General features: G+C 41.0%; 1 protein-coding gene across 2 annotated transcripts in view; it reads right to left on the bottom strand.

Moving 5' to 3' along the window:
- Positions 1–26,569, bottom strand: part of TG (thyroglobulin) — a 216,760-nt gene that overhangs the window by 126,660 nt on the left and 63,531 nt on the right. For both annotated transcript variants that reach the window (XM_075063253.1, XM_075063254.1), the window contains exons 23-33: positions 22,482–22,604; positions 19,943–20,058; positions 18,873–18,981; positions 16,606–16,803; positions 12,871–13,038; positions 10,589–10,654; positions 8,763–8,843; positions 6,338–6,475; positions 3,975–4,151; positions 2,939–3,050; positions 1,370–1,449 (exon numbers count right to left, since the gene is read on the bottom strand). In XM_075063253.1, coding sequence (XP_074919354.1) covers positions 1,370–1,449; positions 2,939–3,050; positions 3,975–4,151; positions 6,338–6,475; positions 8,763–8,843; positions 10,589–10,654; positions 12,871–13,038; positions 16,606–16,803; positions 18,873–18,981; positions 19,943–20,058; positions 22,482–22,604 — 1,368 coding nt within the window. The remainder of the gene's footprint in view (positions 1–1,369; positions 1,450–2,938; positions 3,051–3,974; positions 4,152–6,337; positions 6,476–8,762; positions 8,844–10,588; positions 10,655–12,870; positions 13,039–16,605; positions 16,804–18,872; positions 18,982–19,942; positions 20,059–22,481; positions 22,605–26,569) is intronic.

Here is a 26,569-nt window from a genome sequence, read left to right as displayed (position 1 = left end):
TGTCTTTCTACCTTTGTACTTACAACTTGGAAACAGAAGACTACGGAAGCTTGAAGAGAGAAAGTTCACTCTCAGAGCCAAGAGCAACAGAACAGAGAGACAGACAAAAGACCACCCCCCCCAAAAATTCCCTCCCTGAGCTTTGAAAAATCCAGTTTCCTGATTGGTCCTCTGATCAGGTGTGTGGGTCCCTTTGTTAACCCTTTACAGGTAAAAGAAACATTAACCCTTAGCTATCTGTTTATGACAAGGAGCCTACATCCTCTGACTTTAAACCAGCTATAAGTCACATGGATGTTTTTGTAAACCATTAGGCACCCAAGTCTGCAAATGTTGACTTGGGCATCTCAAGCTAGATACTCTCAAAAATGAGGACCGCCCAAAATCAGTGGACAGTTTGAAAATGTGTTCTCTCAAGATCATGCTTGGGAGAACACAGGAAGACAAAGTTAAAAAAATTTTCAAAGCACAGAAAAAAATAAGATGCCCAACCCCCATTGAATTTCACCAGGGTCTGGGTGTCTAACTCTCTGAGACGCTTTGGAAATCAGCCAAAGTCTTTAGAGTGGGGCTAGTACTGGATGTGGGGATATGGGTGATATACCATTTTATCCATTTGTGTGAAATACTGGTAAAGCTATAGCCCTGCTAAGAAACTATTCCTATGAGATGTTACTTATGGGAGCTAAGGCTGGTAAGTACTTTACTGCTCTGGTAGATGGCTGAAACATAAGAAGCAGAGCTATCTATAGAATGACAATTCCATTTCAAAATCTGTTTTTGCTCTGCACTGGAAGAAGGACAAGACCCTTTGAATGTTTTTGTGAAAACAGAATTGTGTGGAAATGTCTGTTTTCTGATTGAAATTTGGAAGTCTGCGTGTGCATGTATGAGATGCCTGAAAGTCTAATGTTTAGAGCAGTAGCCTGGGATGTGGATAGGGTGATCAGATGTCCCAGTTTTATAGGGATAGTTCTGATATTCGGGGTTTTGTTTTCTACAGGCACCCACTCGCCTCTACCCCCGTCCCGATTTTTCACACTTGCGATCTGGTCAGCCTAGATGTGGCAGACTCACGGTCAAGTCCTTGCTGTGACTAATTCAGAGGAGAATTTTCCAACTCTGACTATTCTGAATAAGGCTCAGCAGGGCCTTGCACACTGGTTTCCCACATCCATGGGTACTGCCCAAGCCATCAGGTTGCAGAGTATGAGAGAGTAGCTTGTCACCAGAAATGTTCCAAAGGGGTACTGATAAGCTCAGCATGGGCTTTAGCCTGGCCACCTCAAGCTGAAAGAATAGCAACATTCAGTGTAACAGACACAGACTGAAAAATGAACTCTATAAATCCAGCTTCAGTAAAGAATACCTGTTGACTGTGAGTCATTTAAAAGCCCAAATCCCGTGCAACAGTGGTCAGCATCACATCGGCGCTCACACTCAAAAAACCTAACCAGAAAGAAGAAAATATTCCAGACTTTAGTACAATTGGCAGCCAGTTGAAACTATAGCCTTGTTCACAAAATTCCTGCAGGGGTCTGCCTAGGGTTGCCAACATTGTATTTCAAAAATTCAGAACTGTTTTCTTAGCACCCCTCGGGGGGAGGAATAGCTTGTGATATTGGGCCAGGGGTGGGGTGCTCACTGCTCAGTACCACAAAGGGTGGGGTGTTCTAACCATGTGGCAGCTGAGGAAATCTTCCTCTCCCTGCAGCAGACAAGCACTCTTGGCTGCTGGGATCCACCTCTGAAAGTGAACAGGGCAGCACTGAAGGGCCAGGGCTGGGACAAGAGTGGAAAGATGCACCAGTGATTAATGACCCTCTGCTGACTCCAATCCTTGAGCACAGGTCCATCCGCTTTCCCTGCAGATGCTCTATCTAGCAGGGCAAGTGGATGGGGCTGTGTGCCCTGGAGCTGTGCTGAATGGTTAGGTTCAGGAAGGGGCTCTGTCTGGCAGGATGGTCAATCCTCCCAGGGTGTAGCCTTCTCTTCCCTGCTCACAGAGTCTCTGCCAATGTCCCTCGTAGACAACCATAACTGCTAGGCTGTAGCTACTCCAGCTGCAGCAGTGGGCGAACAAGGTGGGCAGGGAGCCTGGTCCTGGAAGCCAAGACCACCTGCACAGAGCCCTTCAGCTTCCCCTGCCACCAGGCCCCCTCCTGATGACTCTTTCAGCATGGCCCCATCAGGTCTTCATGCCCCCCGATAACCTTATCGTGCTTCCCCAGGGGTCCGCGCTCCATGGTTTGGGAACTGCTGTGCTATACATACATTTGTTCAGTAAATCCTGGGACCGATTCTGCATTACTACATTCTCTAATTTTACAAACTTTATCTCATTGGAAGGTAACGTCATAATAAAACTGGTTTTGCATAATGATAATATTTTAATATGCTGAGGTACAGGATAAAAGGCATCCTGCACTGATTTAGTAGGGGACAGGTAATTTTCTATTTAAATAAGGGACTTCCCTTGTAATATGGGACTGTTGCCAATCCTAGGTCTGCAGGCCCCGAGGGTTTAGCCAATACACTGCAGTGAGGAGTTGCAGAATCTGCAAACTCACACTGCACCCTCTAGTTCTTTGCATTGTATGTACAGAAGCTCAGCTGTTGTTATTTAGAACAGTGACTGTACTGAAAACATTAGCATAGATGCATTGTGTGCATTATTGACAACAGTCCTATCCAGCCAATCACTGATTTTGTGATATCGCATTATACAGATTAGATAATACAATGAATATATTATAAATTCACTTAAAATCATATGATTAATATTTGTAATATATTAGTTATTCTCCCAAAAAGATATACTGCTCTTTAATATTTTTAATGAATATGCCTGATCCTCTCCATTTACATGATATGGTTTTGATATTCTGGATGTAGCCAAAGCCCCATACTAACAAAACAGAATTGAATTGGCTCATACCCATCAGAAATGGCTTTCCCACTCATGTCAATCTTGTTTCTCACTGAGGCTCCAGTTACTTTACGGAATGGTAAACGTGTGTAGAAGCTCTTCACAGCCCCTTCTAGAGTGACTGAAAACATCAAAGGGCAAGTTACTTCTTCCCTCAAATGATTTAAGCGAACATAAAAAGGAGGGAGAAAGCTACATTTCTATGACACCGCGGTGATTTCTCAATGTATTGGAAAATAAATTTAGACCAACATGTTTGACAACTAGATTTCTTTCTACGCAGGATGAATGCCCAACAGGCATTCTAATGACAGAAAGATGGGCTGATAAGTAAAGGAGTCAAGTTCAGGTTCTGAATTCCCAGGCCAGCAGGGACTTGTATTTAAGTGATTCCAGTCCACTGAATTAGATAGTCCGCTTCACACTGAATGCAGCATCTCTGGGAAGACTGGGAGAATGCAGAGTGACTAGTGTCTGCAGCTTCCCCTTCCCTTTGGCTCTTACTAGAGTCAATGTTCAGTACTTCGGGTGTTGGGTTCTTTCATTTAGAACAGAGCGATATTATGGGGCTGGAAGCAATAAGAAAGCTAAAAATACTTTAAACACTTTTCTGTTAACACAATTACTGCAGTTGCCATCAATGATTGTGAATGGGATGGGAGACATCCCAAAGACAATCTCCATATTCAAATACTGTTCAGACTAGGGAAAAGTCTGAGGACTCCTGGTGCAGTTTCCTTTGGCCCCTCTGATATAGATGCTAACTGGGATGCATTGTGAATATCCTTCCACTAGGAACTGAAGGGAGATCACCAGCAACTGGCCATCACATAGCCTTGATGCCTTTCAGTTACTAATGTTAGTCTTTCATTGCTACTTCATGTTATATCCAGAGCCACCTAGTCTTCCTTGTTGTGGTTCATAACATTCCTACATTCCCATTTGACATCCTTCAAAGTAAAAGCTGAGATGCTGATCAATGCCGCCAGGAATACAACACACATCCATCTGAAATATCCAATTTAACACAGAAATTAAAGCTTACCTACTTTGTGATACACGGTCTGCAATTGCTGGGGTAATACTGTCTGACAGTTTTCGGGGATGTGGTTGATGTAATTATCACAGATCTGAGCCTCTGGATAGAGCGTGCAGGCAAAATATGTGCTTGTGGTATTCTGAAGAGCAGCCAGCTGACAAAATGCATCTTCTTGTGCACAACCTAAGAGGCAGAGCAGCTCAGTTTTATAAACGTAGCTATTTGTGTTCCCCTTCTCTCCATTTCCATCTCTCACTTGTTTATAATTCTTAATATTAAACCTTTAGCACAAATACCGTTTATTGAAGTGTGTATTATTGTAGTTATTATGCTATTACTGTATAAGAAAAATAAATAGGGACAAATTCTGCTTTTAATTGGTGTAAACTCGGAATAATTTCCTGGCATGAGTGGGATTACTCCAGGTTTACACAGGAAAAGCTGAGAGTAGGATCTGGTTCACAGTCTTTTCCTGTTTTAGGCAATCTTTTAATAAAACAGGGACCAGAACACCCAAGAAACAGATATGAGGATTTCCAAACTAATTCAATATATTAAACCTACAATAACAATTGCATATTTCTTCTGGTTTATAAAATAAAAGAGGCAGTATGAGCAATTTCTAGAATGTCCTATGAAAAATCTGTAAAAGGATTTCTGGAGAGTTTCTCTCATACACTAAAAATGCTTCTATGCACATTGACCATATGAGTTGGTTCCTTTTTGTGGTTTACCTTGAAATTCACACCCTGGCTGGCTGCCTTCCTTCCTTGCTATAGTAGAGGAATTTTGCAAAACTCCAAGGCTCTAGTGCACTTAAAAAAAATAAAACAACAAACTGATCAGGCCAGTTTGCTAATTATTGTGCTACCAGGTTGATGCCCTGATGCTGCAAAAATTACACAAGTGTTTTAAGCATGTGAGTAGTCTCATTGACTTCTTAAAGTTAAATACGTCGATAGTGTTGGGTATATCTTTTAGTAGCTGCTTTCCTGTTAGTCAGAGGGCTTGTCTATATGGCCTCGCAATTCAGACTACATGGGTGTGAACAGAAGTATATATCACAGTGCTGCTCTGTAACTCCCCCCTGTGGCTGCTGCGGGTGCAAACTAAAAGCTTCCTAGTTCGAGATAATATAATCCTCTTCAAACAGGACTATGTTAATGTGATCCAGGAATATTTTAGTTCACACCTGCAGCATCCACATGGGGGAGTTACAGGACAGCACTTTGGTGTGCACCGCTGTTTATACCTCCATAGTCTGATCTATGGAGCAGTGTAAACATAGCCAGAGACTTAGCAACCCATCTTTCCAAAATATGGAAATAGGTTATCCCCCAATGCCAGTGTTGTTTCATAAAATATGTACTATAGACAAACTTGATTTGAATGATGTCTTGCAGAGCTAAATAACAGAGGGATGACAGGTGCCAGGAAGATGAGTTGAGAACACAATGCAGTGATTGCCTTCTTTATTCTTTATGACCTCTTAGTCCATTTCCAGGTCGAACTGTGGCTAAAAGAAACCTTTCAGGATTTGTTTATGCATCATTAAAACAGCAAAAATGGCCGCAAACCATTTTTTCCTCATTTGCAGGTCACTTTTCTTTGGTGTTTTAATGTCTTAAAGTCCGGCACTTGGGACATCACAATGGATGAATGGGCAGTAAACAAACACAGGGTCTGATTCTCCTCTCTCTTACCCCATTGTTACCCCACATTGTAACTTCAGCGATGTCAGTGGAGTTACTCAGTAGTATGAGAGGAGCATCAGGCCCATATCTGAGCCCCAGTATCATGGAAAACTAAAGATATCATCACATTTTATAACAAACGTTTTTGGGCATTACTCCATGACTTTTGTCCTTTCCTTTACCTAGGAGCTAAAGGATTTACTCAAGTTTTTACGAACAACTGTGCCTATCCTGGCAAAAATTCATGTTCTGGAATTCACCACTGGTATAGCTCCACAGCTGTAGTGTAGGCAGGACTCAGATGATTTTAACACAACGTCATCTAACTTGTTAGTAAGAACAGTTGGGTACTGTCTACCCCACACTACATCTTCCACTGCCGCTACCGCTAGTGAAGATGCACCAGCAATGAGTTAGTTTTTTGCCACAGTCGACAAAGCCACTGAGCAGCAAAGGAGTAGTGCCAGCCTGCCAGCTTCATCGTGAGCTGAGTGGCTTCTCATTGAGACTGGTGATTACAACCCATGACTCCCATGTGAATTTTTGTGCTTTCCCTGTAAAAAAAATCCATAAACGCTGTGGTTTCTAACACCCATGACTATGGTAGCTATCGAAACTGCTGATTAATTATTGTTTCTCTACTAGCATGTAGAATAAAGTTCTATGATTTCTTACGTGTGAGACACCAGAGCGTCGCCTGGTCTGCTGAATACTTATGTTTGAAGAGCCAGTACTGCTGGGATGGAAGGGAACGGCTTTGGTCTAGTTGTATCAGACTGTTGTTCATTAGGGAAAAAAGTTCCATTACAGAATCTGATCCACATGAAAAAAAAAAAAAGCAAGATTTATTTACAATCTGGGATACATTAAGATTGTTTATACATAAAACTCTGAATTTCACATGTCTCAGCTGTAACCTTTTCCCAGGGTTAATGTATATCCAGGTTGGTTTTAAATAAGACTGCCTCAGGGATAATACCCGTGTATTTGAATTGTGTTTGGGTTGAGATTTAATCTTTTTTCCCCCCAAGAGTCTATTAAGGGGCTGAAATAAAGCACAATATGCTCATATCATAGCATCTGTCTGTTAACTTTATCCATTGCAGGATCATTCCTCACAGTATCTTTTCTAGTACATTAATCAAGTTAGTTTTAATGACCTGAAGTGATGCAATTTCCACCAGTTCCCGTGGGAAGTTATCCAACAGCCCACTATTAGCAAGCTCCCCCCGCCCCCAATACTTAGCCAAAATGCTCCTTTTATTAATTTAATCCTATGTCTCCCAGTAAAACCCCCACATAACTTCTTAAGTAATTCTTCTCTATCCCTGGCATGTGCTCCCTTCAAATGTGTGTAGACTGTTGTGTCTTCCCTGAGCTATTTTTGTCTCTTTTCAATTATTGCCCTTAAATAAGCCCATGCAACTCTTGGGACATTTTTGTTGTTTTTCCACTGATCTCCTTCTGTCAACAAACACTCTCTTATTTGTTAAAAGGGTGGAGCAGACCACCGCACATTATTTTGGCCCTGTACGACTCCTATGTTATTTAATCCATGAAGCACTAAAATAGTCAGCAAAAAATTGAAACACAAAACCAAAGAAACACTAATACTTTACTGTGTCTATTCATTTTCTCTCATCATAAAATATTCATAAATGTTGCCATATGTTCTAAACGCGATCGTGCTGTAATAAAAAGTCTCATTCTTGCAGATATTTCCTCAGATTTCTCAATAACTCTGTATTTTTAACAGGTGACCTGCAAGTCTTTTTATTTATCAAGACCCAACCCTTCAGCCTCCTAGGTTTCTCTGGAGCTGTCCATAAATTATGTAACACATTAGAGGGTGAGTGGGTCCTTAAGTGTGTGTGTTTGTTTCAGTGTTACAAGAGTTACAAGAGGTGGGTGGGTCTCGGGGAAAAAAAAAATCACCAAAAATGTGTTGAATAATTTATGGACAGCCCCTCTTGAAACAGTAGCTGATATGACTCATCCCTAAAACACAGTGCAGAAAGCTGCATTCCTTACATTGCTTTAGGTTTTAATAATATTGTCAGTTCTTGCAGGGAAAATGTAGAACCTCAAGGCCCTGAACTCAAGTCTTGGCAGGTAAATGAAAAGAATTTCAGTCAATGTTTTAAATGTTTTTATTCCTCCTTTTAAAGTCTAGACTTGTGTTCCACTAATCATATGGGAGCTTAGCCAGTTACATGGGAATTTTAGTTCGTCTTTCATGCAAATTATATGAGGTAAATCAGTAACAGTTTGCCATATTTTACCATTTTAGCTTCCTTAAATCACACCTGGATCTCCCATAGACATTCATCAAAGCTTCACAGAAGGATTACGACTTGGTGTAGATGAACCAAAACTTTGCCATCAAGGGGCCACATTCTTTTCTCAGTTACACTTGTGAAGAAACTCTGGTGACTTCAGTTGAATTACTTTGGATTTACACTGGCCTAACCAAAAGCATAATCTGGAACAGTAGGTGTCTATAGACAAAAGGCCTATGATTCTAGTTTCAGACTTCAGGTTTGGTTCCATTAAGCTCCCAAAAGTCTGTAGGCCAGATCCTCAGCTGGCGCAAATCAACATAGCTATGGACCAGTACGTTCATTCAGAAGCTTATCAGAAGAAGCCAAATCTTCCAAGTCTGTACAATTGTCATTAGAACAGGCTCTCCTCTGATATTTCAGCACTTCCGCTTCTCTCCTGGCCATGGAAGTGCAGGGACATGTGAAAACGAAAAAGGAAGAGAAGCCAGGGAGAAAGTTCAGGGGGGTTCTTGTTTTGTCTGAGCCAATCTGCCCAAACCTACTCATTCCCCATGCATGTACTTCAATAAAGAGAAAAAAAGTAGGCTTGACACCATGCGTTTCAGGCCCTCGTAGCTAAATTCTGCATTCACCTACACTGTCTTAAATACCTCCTCCTTGTTTGTCACATGAAATATATCAAATCTGAAGTTTCCCCTTGTTATTTCACAGTCAGAGTTTAAGGCCAGATGGGACCATCTGATCATCTAGTCTGACCGCTCGTACATCACAAACCACCACCACCACTACCCAGCATCTACTGCAGTACTACCCAGTACCTGGTAACATTAGCTCGGCCTGTGTTTGTAAAACAGCAGCATCACATGCAGAGGATTTCAGCCGGGTAATCATATCAGAACCTAGAACACAATCAGAGCTATTTATTATTCTGTATTATTGGTATTAATATAGTGCCTAGAAGTCCTGGTTATGGGCTACGGCCCCAATTGTGCTAGGTGCTGTACAGACACAGAACAAAAAGATTGTCCCTTAAGCTCATATTGATTCCAGTTGCAGATCGCCTGTGAAACACACTCACTATTAGTTCTTAAACAGGTTTCAGAGGGGTAGCCGTGTTAGTCTGTATCAGCAAAAACACTGCACTCAAAACTTCAAAGCGCTGCCGCGGGAGTTTTGCTGTGGCAGCGCTTTGAAGAGTGAGTGTGGTCGCAGAGCCAGCGCTGGGAGAGAGCTCTCCCAGCGCTGCAGGTACTCCACCTCGCCATGGGGATTAGCTTGCAGTGCTGGGAGCCACGCTCCCAGCGCTGGGGCACTGTTTACACTGGCGCTTTACAGTACTGTATCTTGCAGCACTCAGTGGGGTGTTTTTTTCACACCCCGGAGTGAGAAAGTTGCAGCGCTGTAAAGCGACAGTGTAGCCAAGGCCTTTGTGGCACCTTAGAGACTAACAAATTTATTTGGGCATAAGCTGTCATGGGTTAGAACCCACTTTATCAGCTGCATGGAGTGGAAAATACAGGAGCAGGTATAAATACACGAAAGGATGGGCTTTGCTTTACCAAGTGAGAGGTCAGTCTAATGAGATAAATCAATTAACAGCAGGATACCAAGGGAGGAAAAATAACTTTTGAAGTGGTAATGAGAGTGTCCCATTACAGACAGTTGACAAGAAGGTGTGAGTAAGAGTAGGGAGAAATTAGTATTCGGGAAATTAGGTTTAGTTTTTGTAATGACCCAGTTTGCTGATACTGAGTTTTACACAAGTTATCAAAGAACATTTTACAGTGCAATGTTACTATCTAGGCAAACAGCTTAGTAAGTTTCACTAAAGGATGAAACAGTTGTGTCTGCACTTAGCCCCTGTTTTGTGTATCAGTCCCCATGCTTCAGGGCACAAGCAGTTCAAAAGCTGGAGTTAAAAAGAAATTCCTCTCTGTGATATATACTGCACAAGTGAATTACACTACAGGAGACTTTACAGCTACCTCTAAAGAGCCAAGCACAGGCCACTGGTTGAGACGGTCACCAAATTAGAACGATCACTGGTTTGTTCTGATAGGGTAGTTCTTATATTCTGAATGTTGGATTTTCAAAAGCTCTGGAACTGCCTTAAGGTGCTTTTGAAAATCCCACCATGCTGAACCAAAATGAATCCACTAAACTCAGTAAATATCCATATTCGGTAAATATTCAATACCAAGGCTCTAGAAGCATGCAGGCCTATGTATTCCTAGAGTGGTAGCAAAAAAGTGTTTTGGGATATTCATGCAGTAAATCTACTGGGAACAATGGAAGCTTGTGATGAGTCATGATAATTAAACAAATCTATCTAGATATTTGCAAAGTGCCAAATTACCATGGTATCTAGGGGCTGACAATGAAATAAATGGCTTATGTCTCCATAGTTTCTCGCATAGATTTCAGAAACAATGGGCCTGATTCACCTCTTGCTGACACTGATTCTACATCAGCATCATGCCGTTGTAGGTGAGAAAAGACTCTGGTCTAGGGCCAAATTTTCTGCCGGTGCAGCTCCATTAAAATCAAACGACTTTTCCATTTACACTCACAGAGACTGTGGCCCCCATTTTTTTTGATATTTTATCTTTCTGCCTCTTATAAGTGACAGCAGGATAAAACTCACCTCTCCACAGATAAACACGCTGAAAGCTGCTGAAGGCTCCTTCCGTTTCTTCGGAGAGCTCAGCAGCTGACAAAGAAAGAAATGTTCATTAGTGCAATTGCTCAAATTAATTAAATAGTTTATGGTGAGTGGCCGGGAAATTATATCAAACCACATTCCAAAACTGAATACAACTATGCAACAACATTTACAGAACAACGACACTGAAGGAAAGATGGTCTAGTAGCTCGGGTGCTAGACTATGTCTGGTGAGCCCTGAGCTGCCACAGAAGTTCCGGGTAAACCTAGAGAAGTTGCATATCTCTCTGTGCCTGTCAAAGGGGAACATCCCTACCTCACAGGGATGTCGTGAGACCAAATACATTAAAGGGTATGAGGTGCTCAGATACTGCATTAATGGAAGATATACAAGAACCTCCACCCGACATGGGTTGAGAAGTCATAAGTATTGTAAGCAGTGTTTCTCTGTCTGTCCATATAGATTCTGATACTGTACCCATCAACATAGCACCTAAGTACTGCAATAAGAATCTTAAATGCTGTCCAACCAGTCAAAGCATTGGTAACCGACTGTATTATAATAGTTAGCCTTTTTGATCTTAAAAATGCGGTAGAAACATCAACTGACCTACACAGCACCCCCGTGAGAAGAGGTGGGAGAGGCAGGTAAGCATGATTATTCCCTTTTTACACATGGTGAATGTTTGGCAGACAGATTAAGTCCCAAGGTCCTGATCCTGCATGGGATCTATGCAAGCAGACCCCATGCCCATATGGTCTCTCACTGAATTCAGTGAAGCTCCACAGGACCGGGGTCTCTGCCCAGACAGATCCAGTTGCAGTACTGGGGTCCTTACTTTCAGAAGTGTTCATCAATTTTTGGCCACTCAAGCGGAGATATTTCGGGATGACTTTTAGAGGTTCTGAGCATTCATAACACCACTCAATTTAAATGGTAATTGTTGGTATCCACGCCTCTGAAAAATTAGGCCCCTGGAAGGCAGCTAAAATTGTGGACACTTGTGATAATGCTGGGTTTAAGTTTTCAGAATCTGAACTACATATACATAATACATGGTGATGGGTAAAAACTGGCAACTGAACACCATCAATATACAGTTCAGGGTACAAAAGCAGTAGCATACACTCATCTGTTTGCGCATGCAGTTATCCTGTTTAAATGTGAGATTTCATATTTTGAGACTGATTCACTGCTATATTTCCCCACTTTTATCTGGGTGTCACTTCCGTGGAGTGGTGAGTCAAGACCTTTGTGCACACAATTGACAAGCTGCATCTGCATGCCCGTAATTTTAAATGTGTAATTAATTTACATAAGCAGTTGCGGTGCCTCTATTTTTTTTAATCTAACTCTAAAAGCTGAATAATAATTTTTAGTTCCTCAAGACAACACACCACACCAGGTATCTGTCTTACATATTGCTAAGGTTCTTTTGACCTTTCTATCTAAACAAGGAATGAAAACACGTAACTGCGTAGTCAAAGGATCTCTTGGCTTTGAACCATGGTTTTGAGTTTACAAACCTTGAAAATTAAATTGCCATAAAATTAATTTATGCCAAGAGTTTAGATCATATGACATCTGGAAGCACCCATTGACTACAGTAGAAATGAGACCATGGATACCTTTGTTTTCAGATAGACGGTTAACTTGAACAGACTTGAATTAAGTGTTCAACAAAGCCCTTGCAGAACATTGTAAAACAATGTGTTTTGACCTCTGTTCATTTTCATTAACACAGGAAGCCACAATAAAGTACAAAGGCCCATCTGGTAGGTTAAGTCATAAAAATGCAGCAGACTAATGGATAATTCATAGAATCTTAAAATCGTAGGACTGGAAGGGACCTCAAGAGGTCATCTAGTCCAGCCCCCTGCATTCATGCAAGGACTAGGTATTATCTAGACCATCCCTGACAGGTGTTTGTTTAACCTGCTCTTAAAAATCTCGAACAATGGAGATTCCACAACCTCCCTAGTCAAATTATTCCAGTGCTTAACCACCCTGATAGTTAGGAATTTTTTCCTAATGTCCAACCTAAACCGCCCTTGCTGCAATTTAAGCCCATTGCAATTAAATTCATTCCACTTGGCTCATGCATAGCCAGATCCTGTAGTCCTTATTCCAGCAAAACTATCGCTGAAGTCAGGGAGAGCTTTCACTGAGTGGAACAGAGAAAAGGGCTGGAGGGTCTTTGTGGACAGTGAGTAGAGGATAATTTAGCAAACGTAATTTATGATGGAAGAATTTATTTACTTACTTCCAGTGAACTCTTGTCCTCCCAGACTGAATAAAAACTGCTGCTTTTTTTCATTGTAGTTCACCCCTTTACAAATTCTATCTCCTCCAGGCTTTGAGTTTCGACTCCAGTCATTTCTATGGCAGATTAACACATCTGGGTAGCTCATCAGCCCACACAGGATAGCGCCTAGATTCAATTGAAGAGAGAATTGCATGTTTGTAATAATACTTACACTGCACTTTTCATGCAAGGGTGTCAGTACTCTTTGTAATCATTAAATAAACCTCAACACCACAGGAAGACTGGTAAGTGTCATCCCTTTTTTAAACTGGGATGCTCAGAAAATTGGGCCAATTTTTACAAATTTGAGTGCCTAAAGCTGAACACCTAAATTCATGCCTAAGACATATAAGCTTGTAGCCTGGTTTTCTGAGATGCTAAGCACCCACAAATACCTCCTACTTTACAAGTAACATTGAATAATAATTAACAACGCCCAACCGCATGTGAGGCATTTCATAGCAGAAATAGAGATGCACACTCATGGCCTCAGCAGTCTTACGATCTTGGGCCCTGAACCAACACAGCACTTAGGCATGTGCTTGAAAGCTTTATAGGACAGGAGCCTGAATTCAGTCAACTTAGGTGTAAATCTTCCCAGAAGTTATACCATGAGTCAATGGCATGGCCAGGTGTAGAATCCAGGCATTCTGGCTCCCAATCTACTTCTATAATATCTAGATTCATTGCATTCTTGGTTGGTGGTTGCTGTCACGGCTCAGACATAAAGGTGTTCTACATATACTTAAAATGTCCTTTAAAATACCTCTACCTTGATATAATGTGACCCGATATAACACAAATTCAGCCATAATGCGGTAAAGCAGTGCTCCGGGAGGGGGTGGGGGAAGGGCTGCATGCTCCGGTGGATCAAAGCTAGTTCAATATAACGCGGTTTCACCTATAATGTGGTAAGATTTTTTGGCTCCTGAGGACAGCATTATATCGGGGTAGAGGTGTAATTCATTTTCTAAGTAAAGGTAAGTATTTCCTACTAGCAGTGAATGCTCTAAACCTTTAACCAAAAATACCAGTCAGATCCATGGATTTTTTAGGCGTTATTGACCCAAACATGCTATCACAAGTAACCAGACAGCTTCATAATGTGCAAAAACAACGAGGAGTCCTTGTGGCACCTTAGAGACTAACATTTATTTGGGCATAAGCGTTGGTTTTACAGATACAGACTAATACAGCTGCAACTCTGAAACCTGTCTTCATAATGTGAAGTCATTTCATAACCTCTTCCACACATTCAGATAGCAAGACCTTAAACACATAAAAGGGAGGCCAAATCATTCTGACAATGAACGCATGTGAAGTGGACAAACCTATAACGGGTTGCTTTTTGTTTTGTATTGTCCTTACCAGAAATATTATGGGCCTGATTCTCTCCTGCATTACTCTAGTTTTGTGCTGATGTAAATCCAATGGCTTCACTGGAGTTATATTGGATTACACATTAGTTAATCAGGTCTGCTGTGCTGCCACTTTGTTGAATGATTTGTGACTGATACAGTAACATCATTCTGTGGTCTGCACCACTAGCTCTCATTTTAAAATGGCATGAGCCAAAAAAAACAAAGCAATGAAATATATCAGGAAGTTTAACATAGGAAGTAGAAATGAAAAACAAATATCAGGGTATCAATCCCGAAAGAGCAGACATATACTTATGGTACCACATTATAAATAAAATTGCCAGTGTTTTACAAATGATTTAGAAACATCAAAGGTTGTTCATCTTGGCACTTTGCACAAAAAATACACCCAAAAACTGCCAACAAAATCAATCTTGGTAAACATGCTCTGTTGGACTTTCATTAATAACTTGGACTTTGTGTACAATACATACAATCTGTTTCCAATAATTAAAGTTCCAGAAAAATGGTAGCTAAAATGCTAGCCAAGATTCCTTTAAAAACTGACTTTCTTTCACATATTTATTGTTTCATGGGACACTAACATTTTTTCCATATTTATGATACGAAGGAAAGTTTATATCCAAAGCCATTGATTTGCAAAGCACTGAATTTTCACATGGCATAAATAAATCCTGGGCTCTAAATAGTGCAGATGTTCTGGGGGAAAAAACAATATTAGCCCATCTAATCAAAGACTGTATTATAATGCACAAGAGGCAAAATCATGATCGCATGGACTACCCTAGTTCTGGCATTTTCTAACTTTTAAGTGCTGCAGTCTCAGGCTCTGATCTTGGAAAATCAGGCGCTTACAGCTGTATTTAATTTTATACCTATGAACATTCCCATTGAACTCAATGGTACCATCCATGTGCTTAAAGTTAAGTATGCATATTATCCTTTGCAGAATTGATACCTTAATAATGTTTTGTTAATGCAGTTTTTTGTATCTATTGCACTACAGAAGTGCATGATTCTTTAGCAATGTTCAAGACATGTTGTCCCTGTCCCAGTGAGCAAACCCCATTCATAGCACTTTCAGCCATGAGCAGTCCCATTGCCAAGTACAATCAAGTGCTTGGAAATACAAGAAAGAGTTGAACAATTCTTGCAGAATCAATAAAGTAAAATCAAATGCCTCAGAAAGGCCCTGATTCGGCACAGCTCCTCAGCACATGCTTAATTTAATTAAGTCAATGGGATTCAAATGTGGGTTTATAGTTAAGCACATGCTTAAGTGCTGGTACTAAATGGCCCAGATCAAATACCACCATTTACCTCAAAAGGTATGACGTCTTGGACCATATCCCAGTGTTCAAGCCAAGATGCGCTATATTAGTGAGCAACAGCTACAGAAATGTACACTGAGTAATGAATATCATCATGACAGGTAAGCACAGCCCTTAGAGATGATACAGCAGATAAGATCATAAATCTGACTGATTGACCGAGAACCAATGATCTTGCCAAGATACTTGAGATAGTCTTGAAGTCAGTGAGATGCACTGTACAGGATGATACACGTTTGCAGGATTGTGCCCACACTTAGTTTAGTGTGGGGGTGCTGGATTGAGTTAGTGGCCTGTGATATACAGGAGGTCAGACTAGGTGATCTGATGGTGCCTTTTGGCCTTAAACTCTGTTATTCTAACTTTTGGAAGGACTGTAGGGGAGATGGATGAGGCAAGGGAGAGAATGCATGAGAGGAGAGAATAGACAAGACTGCCCTGATCAAGGTAATAGCCTTTGCACATGAGTTGGGCTTTGCACTCCATCCACCTCACTGCATTCTAGTTTGACTCCAGTGATTATGAAGTATCTGGGAAACTATAACCTGATGTAAAAAGTCTGGTTGAAAAGCTCCTTTTCCTGATCACAGAAAAAGGTAATCAGTTTATATTTTAAACATTTCACATGTATTTTAATTCCCCCATCAACAAACATGTACCCACTTCTGGCAACCTTGCTGACAAGCTTCATTACTGCAGTATATGCCATTTAAAAGATGTATACAAATACAGAAAGGGGATTACTACCATAAGCATCCAGTGTTTAGACATTCTGTCTGCCCACATAATGGAGTGAGATTCACCCCTGGACAAAGGTCTACGTACCACTTAAATCCTATTGGTTTAATTGAGACTTAAGTGGCACATAGGCAGAGTAGTGACCCTCTGCACAGGCATAAATTGCACCCACTGGTTTGCTTTTGTTAAGTTTCCCATTATATGGGATAGCTTTTTGCCTTTGCAGTTTTAACATGGATTACCTCCATCAAGTACAACCTGGCTGAGGATAAAACCATCGCAGCAAGGATCCTGGCTGCAAGCCTGACGGCAGAAGAGATGAACATCTGTCAAAGACGTGCCAGCTGCCGAGAGAACCACTGAGCTGTACACGCCAGAAAGCACATTCTGAAAATCCATCAGCTCAAAGGTCTTGAGACCAGACATGGTGAATTCTTGTCCTGAACAGAACAAGAAGAAAAAGAAATGTGTGTTCCAACAAGCATAGGAGGCAAAGCAATAGCCACTGAATATCTCCAGACCTGAGCTGGCTGAATGTTTTATAATAAAAGCCCAACATAGCGAAATCTTTCTGGCCTTTAAGTTTCATTACAAATCTGAAACTCAGGCTAAGTTCAACAACAGGTTTACATATCCAGGCTATTACGATCTCTCTCAACTCTCAGATAGTCTAAAACACCAAGATACAACGCAGAAGTCTCTGACCAGGTTCAAGTGGGACTTGACTTAATTTTGAGCAAATCTGAGCTCAGTTTATGGTTTCTGATAGAAATCAAATGAAGCCAGCAAAAGGAGAAGTTTTGGACCCATGCCGTGTAGAACTTTGCCATTTGGGATGGTTTGTTTTGAGTTTGGAGTTTGTGCAAGGAGTGTGAACCCACATGAACAAAAAATGCAGAGGACAAATGATAATGTGTGGCTGAATGATACCTTTCACCATGAGTAAGTCCTCTTGAGGTAAATGAGATTACCTGGGGATCAAGGTATTTCTCAGTGTAAGAGCATCACAGTTTGTGTCAAAATGAGCCAAGATAGCCAAACAATGCAGTTCTACAACAGACACAATGAACTGACACATCGAATACAACATGTTTTTGCCAAGGAATTCCTTTTTTGTGAAAAATCTGTATTTCCACTCCAAGCAGATTCTAGAGTTCCTTCTGATGAGACATTAAGGTAGACCGGTTTGAATGGGGGTGCTTAAATTGCATCCACAAGATTATGTGTGCACTCTCTGTATACAGAAATGGATATTTTTAAGCAAGAAGTGTGGGCGCAAATTTTGTGGGATTAATTTAGATGTTCATGTTTGACATCAAAGATTGACTCATATTGTAAAGGAAAGGCATCAAAGGTGCCCTATAAAATATGTTTTTGTTGGGTTTTGGGTTTGTTTGGTTGGGTTTATTTTGTAAAAAACATTAACTTTGTGCTGTCTTGACCTGAGAATTTAAGGAAAAAATGTAATTAAAATAATCATCCTAGAAACTTTCGGATATAATCACCTTCAGTCACACTTTCAACAGAGCGTTAGCTGATCCTGAGATACGAAACGAGGCACTACATAACATAGTAACTCTGCCTGCCCACATGTTGCTATGAATTTCAGCCACTGGAATTGATAATTCTTATAACACTTTGTAGTTACTTAAAAAGGTGAACAATGGTGACTTTTAGGCCCTGATGTTGTGATATTATAAAAATGGTTTTGCTAAATCTAATCTCAATAGAAATATTTTGGGGATATTTTTGAAATGTTGATGACTTTTTAAAAATCGGAACATTCCCCTGACTTGTCTGTGTTTCTACAACACCCAGCACAATGGGATTCTGATCTAGGATGAGGTGCTACAGTAATACTCATTAATCATACTAATAATAGTTTAAAAACTGACCAGTCTAATGTTACTACCCAAGCCAAGAGAAATGACAAATTTACAGAGCATAAATGGTGAAAAGCAAATTCCATTTTAATGATCTAAGGTTTTATCAAGGGGTAAAAAATAGGACAAGATTTTAATTTTGTATAGGATTCTTTATAATATTGTGTCAGATTTCAGTAATTAATAAAAAGAAAGAAAACCGAGGCTAAATAAAGACTCATCATACAGAAACACAGAAGAAAGCGAATAGACCAAGAATGATCAATGCCTTTCTACTCTTCTCATCTGTCCCTGCCCTTTCACCCTCCACTCTCAGCCGCACATCACAGTTACAAGGAACTAATGGTGTGGGACATCCTCACCTGATCCTAAACTCCTGCTCAGCACCCCAGAGGATGGTTAAAAAACCACTCAAGCTCCCTATCTGTAAATCACACTACAAGAAAATAAATCTTAATAGAATCAAAAAACCTTTATCCATTAGTTCTGTAAGACTGACAGAAGCTGTCATGCTGCTATTCAGTGCCTGACCCTACAAAGACTCATGTCCTCATAGAGTCCAGGCTTAACTGTTGGCAGGATCTATTTTTCACTTTTCTAGACAACTGAGGATGTTCAGTACCTACCTTTTTTCAGATACACAGTCACTTCTTCCTTCTCTTGGTTCCTCACTTTAAGCAGGCAGCTAAGATTAGCAATGCTAGTGGCAGCAGAATTTCCCATAACACCTTTCATCTGAGACAGACAGAGACAATATAAAAGTGCTTTAATTCATAGCAGGGAAAATACAATTTATTCATGCTTATGAGGATGATGAATTAGAATATTTCACAGTTGCCACAACTCCCTGGGGTCATCTAGTTCTGCTGTTTGATCACAACTCCATCAGATCAGGGTATGATTCTTTGATGTTACTCTACTGTATTAACAATGGCGGCATAGCTTCGTAAATAATGAGTTGCCAAAAGAAAGTGGCAGAATGCAATCTAGCTCAAGACCCTGGAGTGGAGGAATGGACAAAGATCCGACAACTGACAGGATTATCTGTTTCAGTGTTAGCATAGTCTAGATGTTTGAAGAATGGGGAGTTTGTGAATGGTGATTTGGTTGAGGTTGTAGCAGATCAGCACAGGGGAGGCAAACATCTTCTAGGAAAGACCAATATAGGCGGCAGTCCCAGTAAATTTAAGATTAGCTTTCTTATTTCACATGCAATAAGGGCAGGCAGCACTGGGGGTTTGAAACCTGGATTGCTGTGTTTTATTCCTGACTCTTCCACTGATACACAGTGACACTCTGGACATGTTAATTCATCTCACTGTCTGTCTTACTGTTACTCAGATGCAATATTGTGGGGAAGGGGAGAGATGCTGTTCACGGCAAAGATGCAGGAATTAGAGAGCACTGTACTGTTTCCAAAATGTTCAAAAGTGACCAATGATTTTGGGTACTTCCATTTTAGGGTACTCAAATCAAGACTCCTTAAAGGGGCCTGATTTCTAGTGGGTGTTTGTCCAGCACTTTCTAAAAATCAAGCTTCTTTAAGGTGTCGCAACCCACCAGCACTTCACCATTACCATAATAGAACACAATGTCTAAACAGTCAGGAAAGTCCCTGGCATTCTCACAATGGGTTCTCATACTGGCTCTCAGGTATTGTCTGGGCTATGCATTTTAAAGAACTGTCATTATTTACCAGTCCAGAAGTGGTACAGTTGAAGTTGGTTTCAGCAGCACTGTGCAGTTCACACAGCACCTCAGAATCCAGAGCAGATACTGTGACAAATCCACATGATTCATCCGTCTCACAGTCTGAAAGCATGAAAGAAATGTAAAGGTTCACCATTTCATTTACACAACACCACATGTTTCCAGCTTCTGTTTGCACATGGACTCCTTCTACTGGATTTGAACCATAGCCGTCAGCCATACTACAAATTGCACCAGTTTAACTAAAACAGGTTTTGAAATCAATTTATACCAATTTAACTAAACTACTGCAAAACCCTGTTTGGATACTCTTAAATCACTTTAAACTTAGCTTATACCAAGTTAGATTCATTGGGTCACGAAGCATCTTGAGCTAAATTGACATAAGCCAGGTACAAACTGATTTAAGTCTCCACACAGGTTTTGCAGTAGTTTAGCTAAATCAGTTTAAAAATCATACTTTTAGTTAAACTAGTGCAATCTGTAAAAGAAACAGGAATTTCCAGACTGGATCAGACCCCCATGTCTCCAGTAATCCGTCTCCGAGAGTGGCCGGTTCCAGCTGCTGCAGAGGAAGATGCAAGAAACTGGACACTAGGAAGTTTAGATGTGAAATTAGACGAAGGTTTCTAACCATTAGAGGAGTGAAGTTTTGGAACAGGCTTCCAAGGGGAGTAGTGGGAGCAAAAGACATATCTGGCTTCAAGACTAAGCTTGATAAGTTTATGGAGGGGATGGTATGATGGGATAGCCTAATTTTGGCAATTAATTGATCTTTGATTATTAGCAGGTAAATAGGCCCAATGATCTGTGATCAGGGGCGGCTCCAGGCACCAGCATACCAAGCGCATGCCTGGGGCGGCAAACCACGGGAGGCATTCTCCCGGTTGCCACGAAGGAGGCAGGCAGACTGCCTTCAGCAGCTTGCCTGTGGAGGGTCCGCTGGTCCTGTGGCTTCAGCAGACCTCCCGCAGGCAAGCCGCCGAAGGCTGCCTGCCTGCCGTGCTTGGGGCAGCAAAATACCTAGAGCCACCCCTGTCTGTGATGGGATGTTAGATGGGATGGGATCTGAGTTACTACAGAGAATTCTTTCCTGGGTGCTAGCTGGTGAGTCTTGCTCACATGCTCAGGGTTTAACAGATCTCTATATTTGGGGTCAGGAAGGAATTTTCCTCCAGGGAAGATTGGCAGAGGCCCTGGAGGTTTTTCACTTTTCTCTGCAGTATGAGGCACGGGGTCACTTGCTAGAGGATTCTCTGCACCCTGAGGTCTTTAAATCATGATTTAAGGACTTCAATAACTCAGGCATAGTTTAGGGGTTTGTTACAGGCGTGGGTGGGTGAGATTCTGTGGCCTGCTTTGTGCAGGAGGTCAGATTAGATGACCAGAATGGTCCCTTCTGACCTTAAGTCTATAAATCTATGAAACCCAGCACTAGGAAGATATGGGATAACCTGCTCCCAGGGATACAGACCAGGCTTTAGTTACTCATGACTGAGCTGGAGGACAAACTATCTTGACTGAGACTAGGTATGTAATGTAATGAGTATGGCTTGTAAGAGTGCTGCGGACTTTGCTCAAGAAACCAAAGCTGGTCAAAGGATTCCTGGCCAACTATTTCTCTACTGAATTTAGTCCCTTTATCAGTTTCCACTTATTTCCTGACAAGAGACTTGTGCAAGACTGTTACTGGAAGTTGTTGGATGAACATTTTATGCATAGTGTGCAGCAGCTGTGAATGGTTTGGCACGTTTTTTCAGTACGTCAGAATTCCCTATCCGAGCTGTGTGACTAGTCTCATCACACTTTCTGGGGTTCAAACACATGCCAAATGTCTCCAGACCATGGTCCTTTTTGCTGCTCAACCACTGTCCACCTCCCTTTCTTTGCCGCTCCTCCTCACTGCTGATGTTGTATTCACTTTCCTGCGTGATTTTAAAACTCTCTCCTATCTCTTTCTGCCTTCTAACTCCCTCAATACAGAACATAAAAGGGCTTGATCTAAAGGCCATTAAAATCAATGTAAGGATTCCCAGCTGGTTTCAATGGGTTTTGAATTAGCCCCAAAGTCAGTACACATGAGGTGACCAAAGGACTACTCACAGTGCAAACACGTGATCGTGCATGAATATTCAAACTCACAATGTCCCTGTGAGGTAAACAAGGATTGTTTCCCCCTGTTTTATAGGTACGTTACAGAGCCAATGTACAGAGAGGTGAGTGGTCTGATTTTCAGGGGTACTGAAAACCCAGTGTCCAACCATAGTCAACAGGAATGATGGGTGTTTAGCATTTCTGAAAGTCAGACCATTGATGGCTTGTCCAAGGCCACATGGTAATTGAAAGCACGTTCACAAACAGAGACGTCCTCTCTGTAATCCTCTCATAATGAATTTGCAGTGAATTTGAACTGCGAGGCAGACAATGCTAGGCTAAGGCGGAACAGTAAATTCAGTGCTTGAAAGCTGTTTTCTTTGGTGACCTCTACCGTATGTCACACGGATTTGCTGAGAGCCATCCCTTACCTGACACACACTGCAAGAGCGCACTCTGAGGGTCTTCTTGGATGGTTTCCGAGCGAAGGATCCTAGCATCTTCTGCACTGTAGATCAGTTTGGATTTAGGAACTCTCTCAAATTTTCTGAGCACTAAAAGGCAGACAGCATGGTCAAGTCTCCTGCATGTTATTTCCATTGCACCTCAGTTTCCAGAGAAACTCAACACAAACTTTACTTTAAAAAAAGAAAACTCAAGGTATGTAGGGGGAAGGATTCATTAGTTAAATGAACAAACTATAATCAGTTTTCTGTGAAACAGTCCCCCCCCCCAAAAAAAAGTCCGAAACAAACTAACTATTTCAGAACCCTCCTGTGAGGTATTAGATGCTCAGGACCAGGTCTTCATTTGGAGCAGAATGTGGTAGTAGGAGGCCATAAATGGACAAGAAAGGTGACTTCTTGCTTTTCAATCTTCATGTTCACGCAAACTGTGAGCGCTATTTGGGGATATGGGCTGACCAGAGAAAAGGGAGCGAAGGAGTTAAAGGATAAGGTTATTAAACTGACACATTGTGCGTAGGGAGGATCTGCAGCCACCCAACGTAAACATGACCACTTTCACTGGTTGAGACAAACCTCAAACTTACAAAGAATGTAGCCACCTTTGAGTGTAAGCTATTTGGGGTAAGAAGTGTGTCTCACTACACACAGTGTCTAGCACCAAGGGGCCTCAATCTCATTTGGAGCTTCTAGGAGTTACTGGAATATAATTAATTAATTTAGATCTTGTTACAACTCTCTTTGTCTCCTTGGCATGTAAGCCTAGTTTCCTTTACAGATCAGTCTGTAAAGTCAAAGGGAGTTTAACTGATCCCAAGTTAATTTAGTGTGAGATTAATTTACAACACTGTGTGCGTCATATCCGAATGTTGTCCTTAGCATGCAATGGGGCCCATCAGAGAACCAGGCACCTTCCCCGTTTTTATTCTCTCATGTTTAAGGATACATTGAAAGGGAGCTACCTTCTCTCTGAGTGAAGGTCATAAGAACATAAGAATGGCCATACTGGGTCAGACCAAAGATTCATCCAGCCCAGTATCCTGTCTTCCGACAGTGGCCAATGCCTGGTGCTTCAGAGGGAATGAACAGAACAGGAAACCATCAAGTGATCCATCCCCAGTCGCTCATTCCCAGCTTCTGGCAAACAGAGGCTAGGGACACCATCCCTGCCCATCTTGGCAAATAGCCTTTGATGGACCTAACCAGGTCCCTCAAGGTAAGAGATGTGCTTGTGCTGTAAATCAGTGACTGCAGTCTAGAGCAGTGCCAGTTAACCACTTTTCATAGTCATAAATTCACTTTTGAATTTTTTTTAAAAGGGGGAAAAAGAAAGCCCTGGATAACATCCCTCCAAAGCTGGTAGTTTTTAGTTCATGAAAGCCAGATTTATTCCCATGTAGATGGAAAAGTGAGAAATAAATGCTTCCTTTCTTTTCCTCCAACTGAACATGACCCTAAAATAAAACCTGATTGTTATATTTGTCCTTGAGAGGAGGAAAGGAAAACAAGAGAATTTAATTAGTCACGCTAGACATATAGCAACTCCAAACAATATAATCTTGTCATGGAAACAAAAGTCCAAATCATTTTGCTGGACAAAGTCATTTTGCTAAGGCAAATATCCCAGAAATGGTCTCCAGTACAACAGCAAGTTCTGAAACAACGGAAAACTGAATGTGGAAATCTGTGTGGAATATCCTGACTTTCTTTGGTCATTAACAGAGATTCTATTACAATACAGGAATACTAGCTAAATGGAGACAGTGATGTTAGAAGAAAAGTCATCAGCAGGCTGGTAAAACCCTTGGATGGGGTAGATTGAAAAGTGCTGTTTCTGATGTTTTTACTTATTTCTTGTGATGCAATGACATGAAACACAAAGGCAATGGAGCAAATTCTGCTCTCAGACACAGCAGTATAAATCTGAACTAAATCCACTCCACTAAGGGTTACAGAGTTACTACAGATTTACCTTAGCGTCTCTAAGAGTAGAAATTGGACCAACATGCAAAGATTTGGAGAGAGCAGAAATTTCTCCTCCTGGATCCTTGCAAATCCTGCAGCCACTGGACAAGGGGGCAGGGGGCAAACCACAGCTCCAAGAGGTTTAAATTATAGTCTGGTTCTCATGCCAGCTAATCCCCTGTGACCTGGTGAAATGTATCCTCCCTTTGGGTTTCCACTGGGGTGGGAGTGAGGAGATATCCTCAGAGGGTGTAAATCAGTACAGCAGCATTGACTTCTGGCCCACAGTACCCCCTAAGATCTCTCCGGAAGTTCAGGGAACGAATTGAGCCAGAAGCATCAACCAGGTGGCCTGACCAACCCCTTTCCTCGGCCGATCACCACCTGAGGGGAGGTTTCAGACTGATTGTCAATAGAACCTCCCCTGAGTCTGACACAACCAGAGTGACCAGGCGTCCCGGGCTTGATTCAGCCCCTGTTGCTCTGTGCATGGAGTAGCTGCAAGCTCAGCTCTCATTCCCTTGCACACTAGAGTGGAACAGCGAAGAGGAGATATTACACCAGGATCCAAAAGCAGAGCTTTTGCCCAGAAACTTCTGTATAAGCCACAGAATAAAAGCTAAGGATCAATTTTTAAAACAATCATTTGTCCTCTTAAAGCAAAACAGCCAGCGCTAATTGACAACAAATGTTTGTTGTTGTCAAAACTGAGACAACAGTTGTTTTTGATAAAACCGTCATTTTCCGCTTGGAAAGAACAAAGGAGTAAACCAAAAATGTAACACACACACCAAAAAATCCGTTTCTTTAACTAGGTTGAGAAGAGGTTTGAAAGGCAGGGAATTGGCGGGGGTAAGATGGAGGGAGAAAAGTTTTCCTTCTTAAAGCACAATGCCAAAAACTTTCCCTGCAGAACAGTTAATTCCTTCTGTTCAAATACACAGGCTGAATGAGTGTTATCATTATGTCTGTTTAAAAACAAAAACAAAAACAGAAAAACTCAAACAGATTTCAATTTTCAGGAAAAAGTCAAAATACACTACTTTTTAAAATTTTGTTTGAAAATGTTCATTAAGGCTTTTCATGTTCGGATGAAAATGTTTGAGGTTTTTTTAATGACTTTTTCCTTGGGAAGGGAGCTCCCCATTTTCTTATAAATAAATAAATAAATTAATAAATAAATAAATAAATTCCACAGGAAAAGGAAGAGGGTAAAAAAAATTTAGGAGGTAGTGGGACAAAAAAACCCAGATACAAAAATGTTTTTAAAAATTAAATATTTTGTTCCATGAAAAATTTTGAAATAAACAAAAAATGTTAAAAACTGAAAACTTTGGGTTTTTTTTCAAAAATATATTTTCTGTCAAAAAAATGCATAATAAAAAAATGTTTAACCAGCCCTAATGTTAATGAATTTGCTATTGGTTGTTCATCACTGAAGGGATGGAAATAGAACTGCACAGCTGTGTGTCATAGGCCCTGTTCTGATAACTGTTCATGAAGATTCTTCTTTAGCTCATAAGATAGGGATCTGTACTCTTGGCAGAGGAAGATGTAGATTCTATCCATGCTGTTGCTGTATAATTCTGAATGCCCCTGGTTTGCAACATAGTGACAGTGAGGACACTCCAGGTGGGCCCAGATTTTGTTATAATTTATCACTTTCTATTTTAAGACAGAGATTTTTTTTCCCCAGAAGAAAGATAGCTTAGAAAGAGAGAAGAGCTATTGGGTCAATTTTATCCACTCCCTTCCATTATCAATCTCCTCTAAAAGCAAGATCAGCCACCCCATATTACACTGTTATATCCCATTCTACAATACAGTTAATGGAGCTGGTCAGGATGGAAAAAGTAAAAGCACCCATATTTTCGATTTAAAAAAATCTGAATTTTTTGAAATGCAAAATATGGTTGAATTTTGTAAAAAAAATCAATAAGTTCTAGAGTGAATCAAAAAATCAGGAAGATTTTGTGAAAATTCCATGACATTTCCCCTAAATTTTAAAGTTTTGAAGTATCAGCGTTTTGAAATTTGAAAAAAATTAGACAGCTCTCGTAGCTGATAATGTGTAAGGCTAGGATGCATAT

This window comes from Chelonoidis abingdonii, chromosome 2 (assembly GCF_003597395.2).
Source record: "Chelonoidis abingdonii isolate Lonesome George chromosome 2, CheloAbing_2.0, whole genome shotgun sequence".
Taxonomy (NCBI): domain Eukaryota; kingdom Metazoa; phylum Chordata; order Testudines; family Testudinidae; genus Chelonoidis; species Chelonoidis abingdonii.
This window is presented reverse-complemented; position numbering and strand designations above follow the sequence as displayed.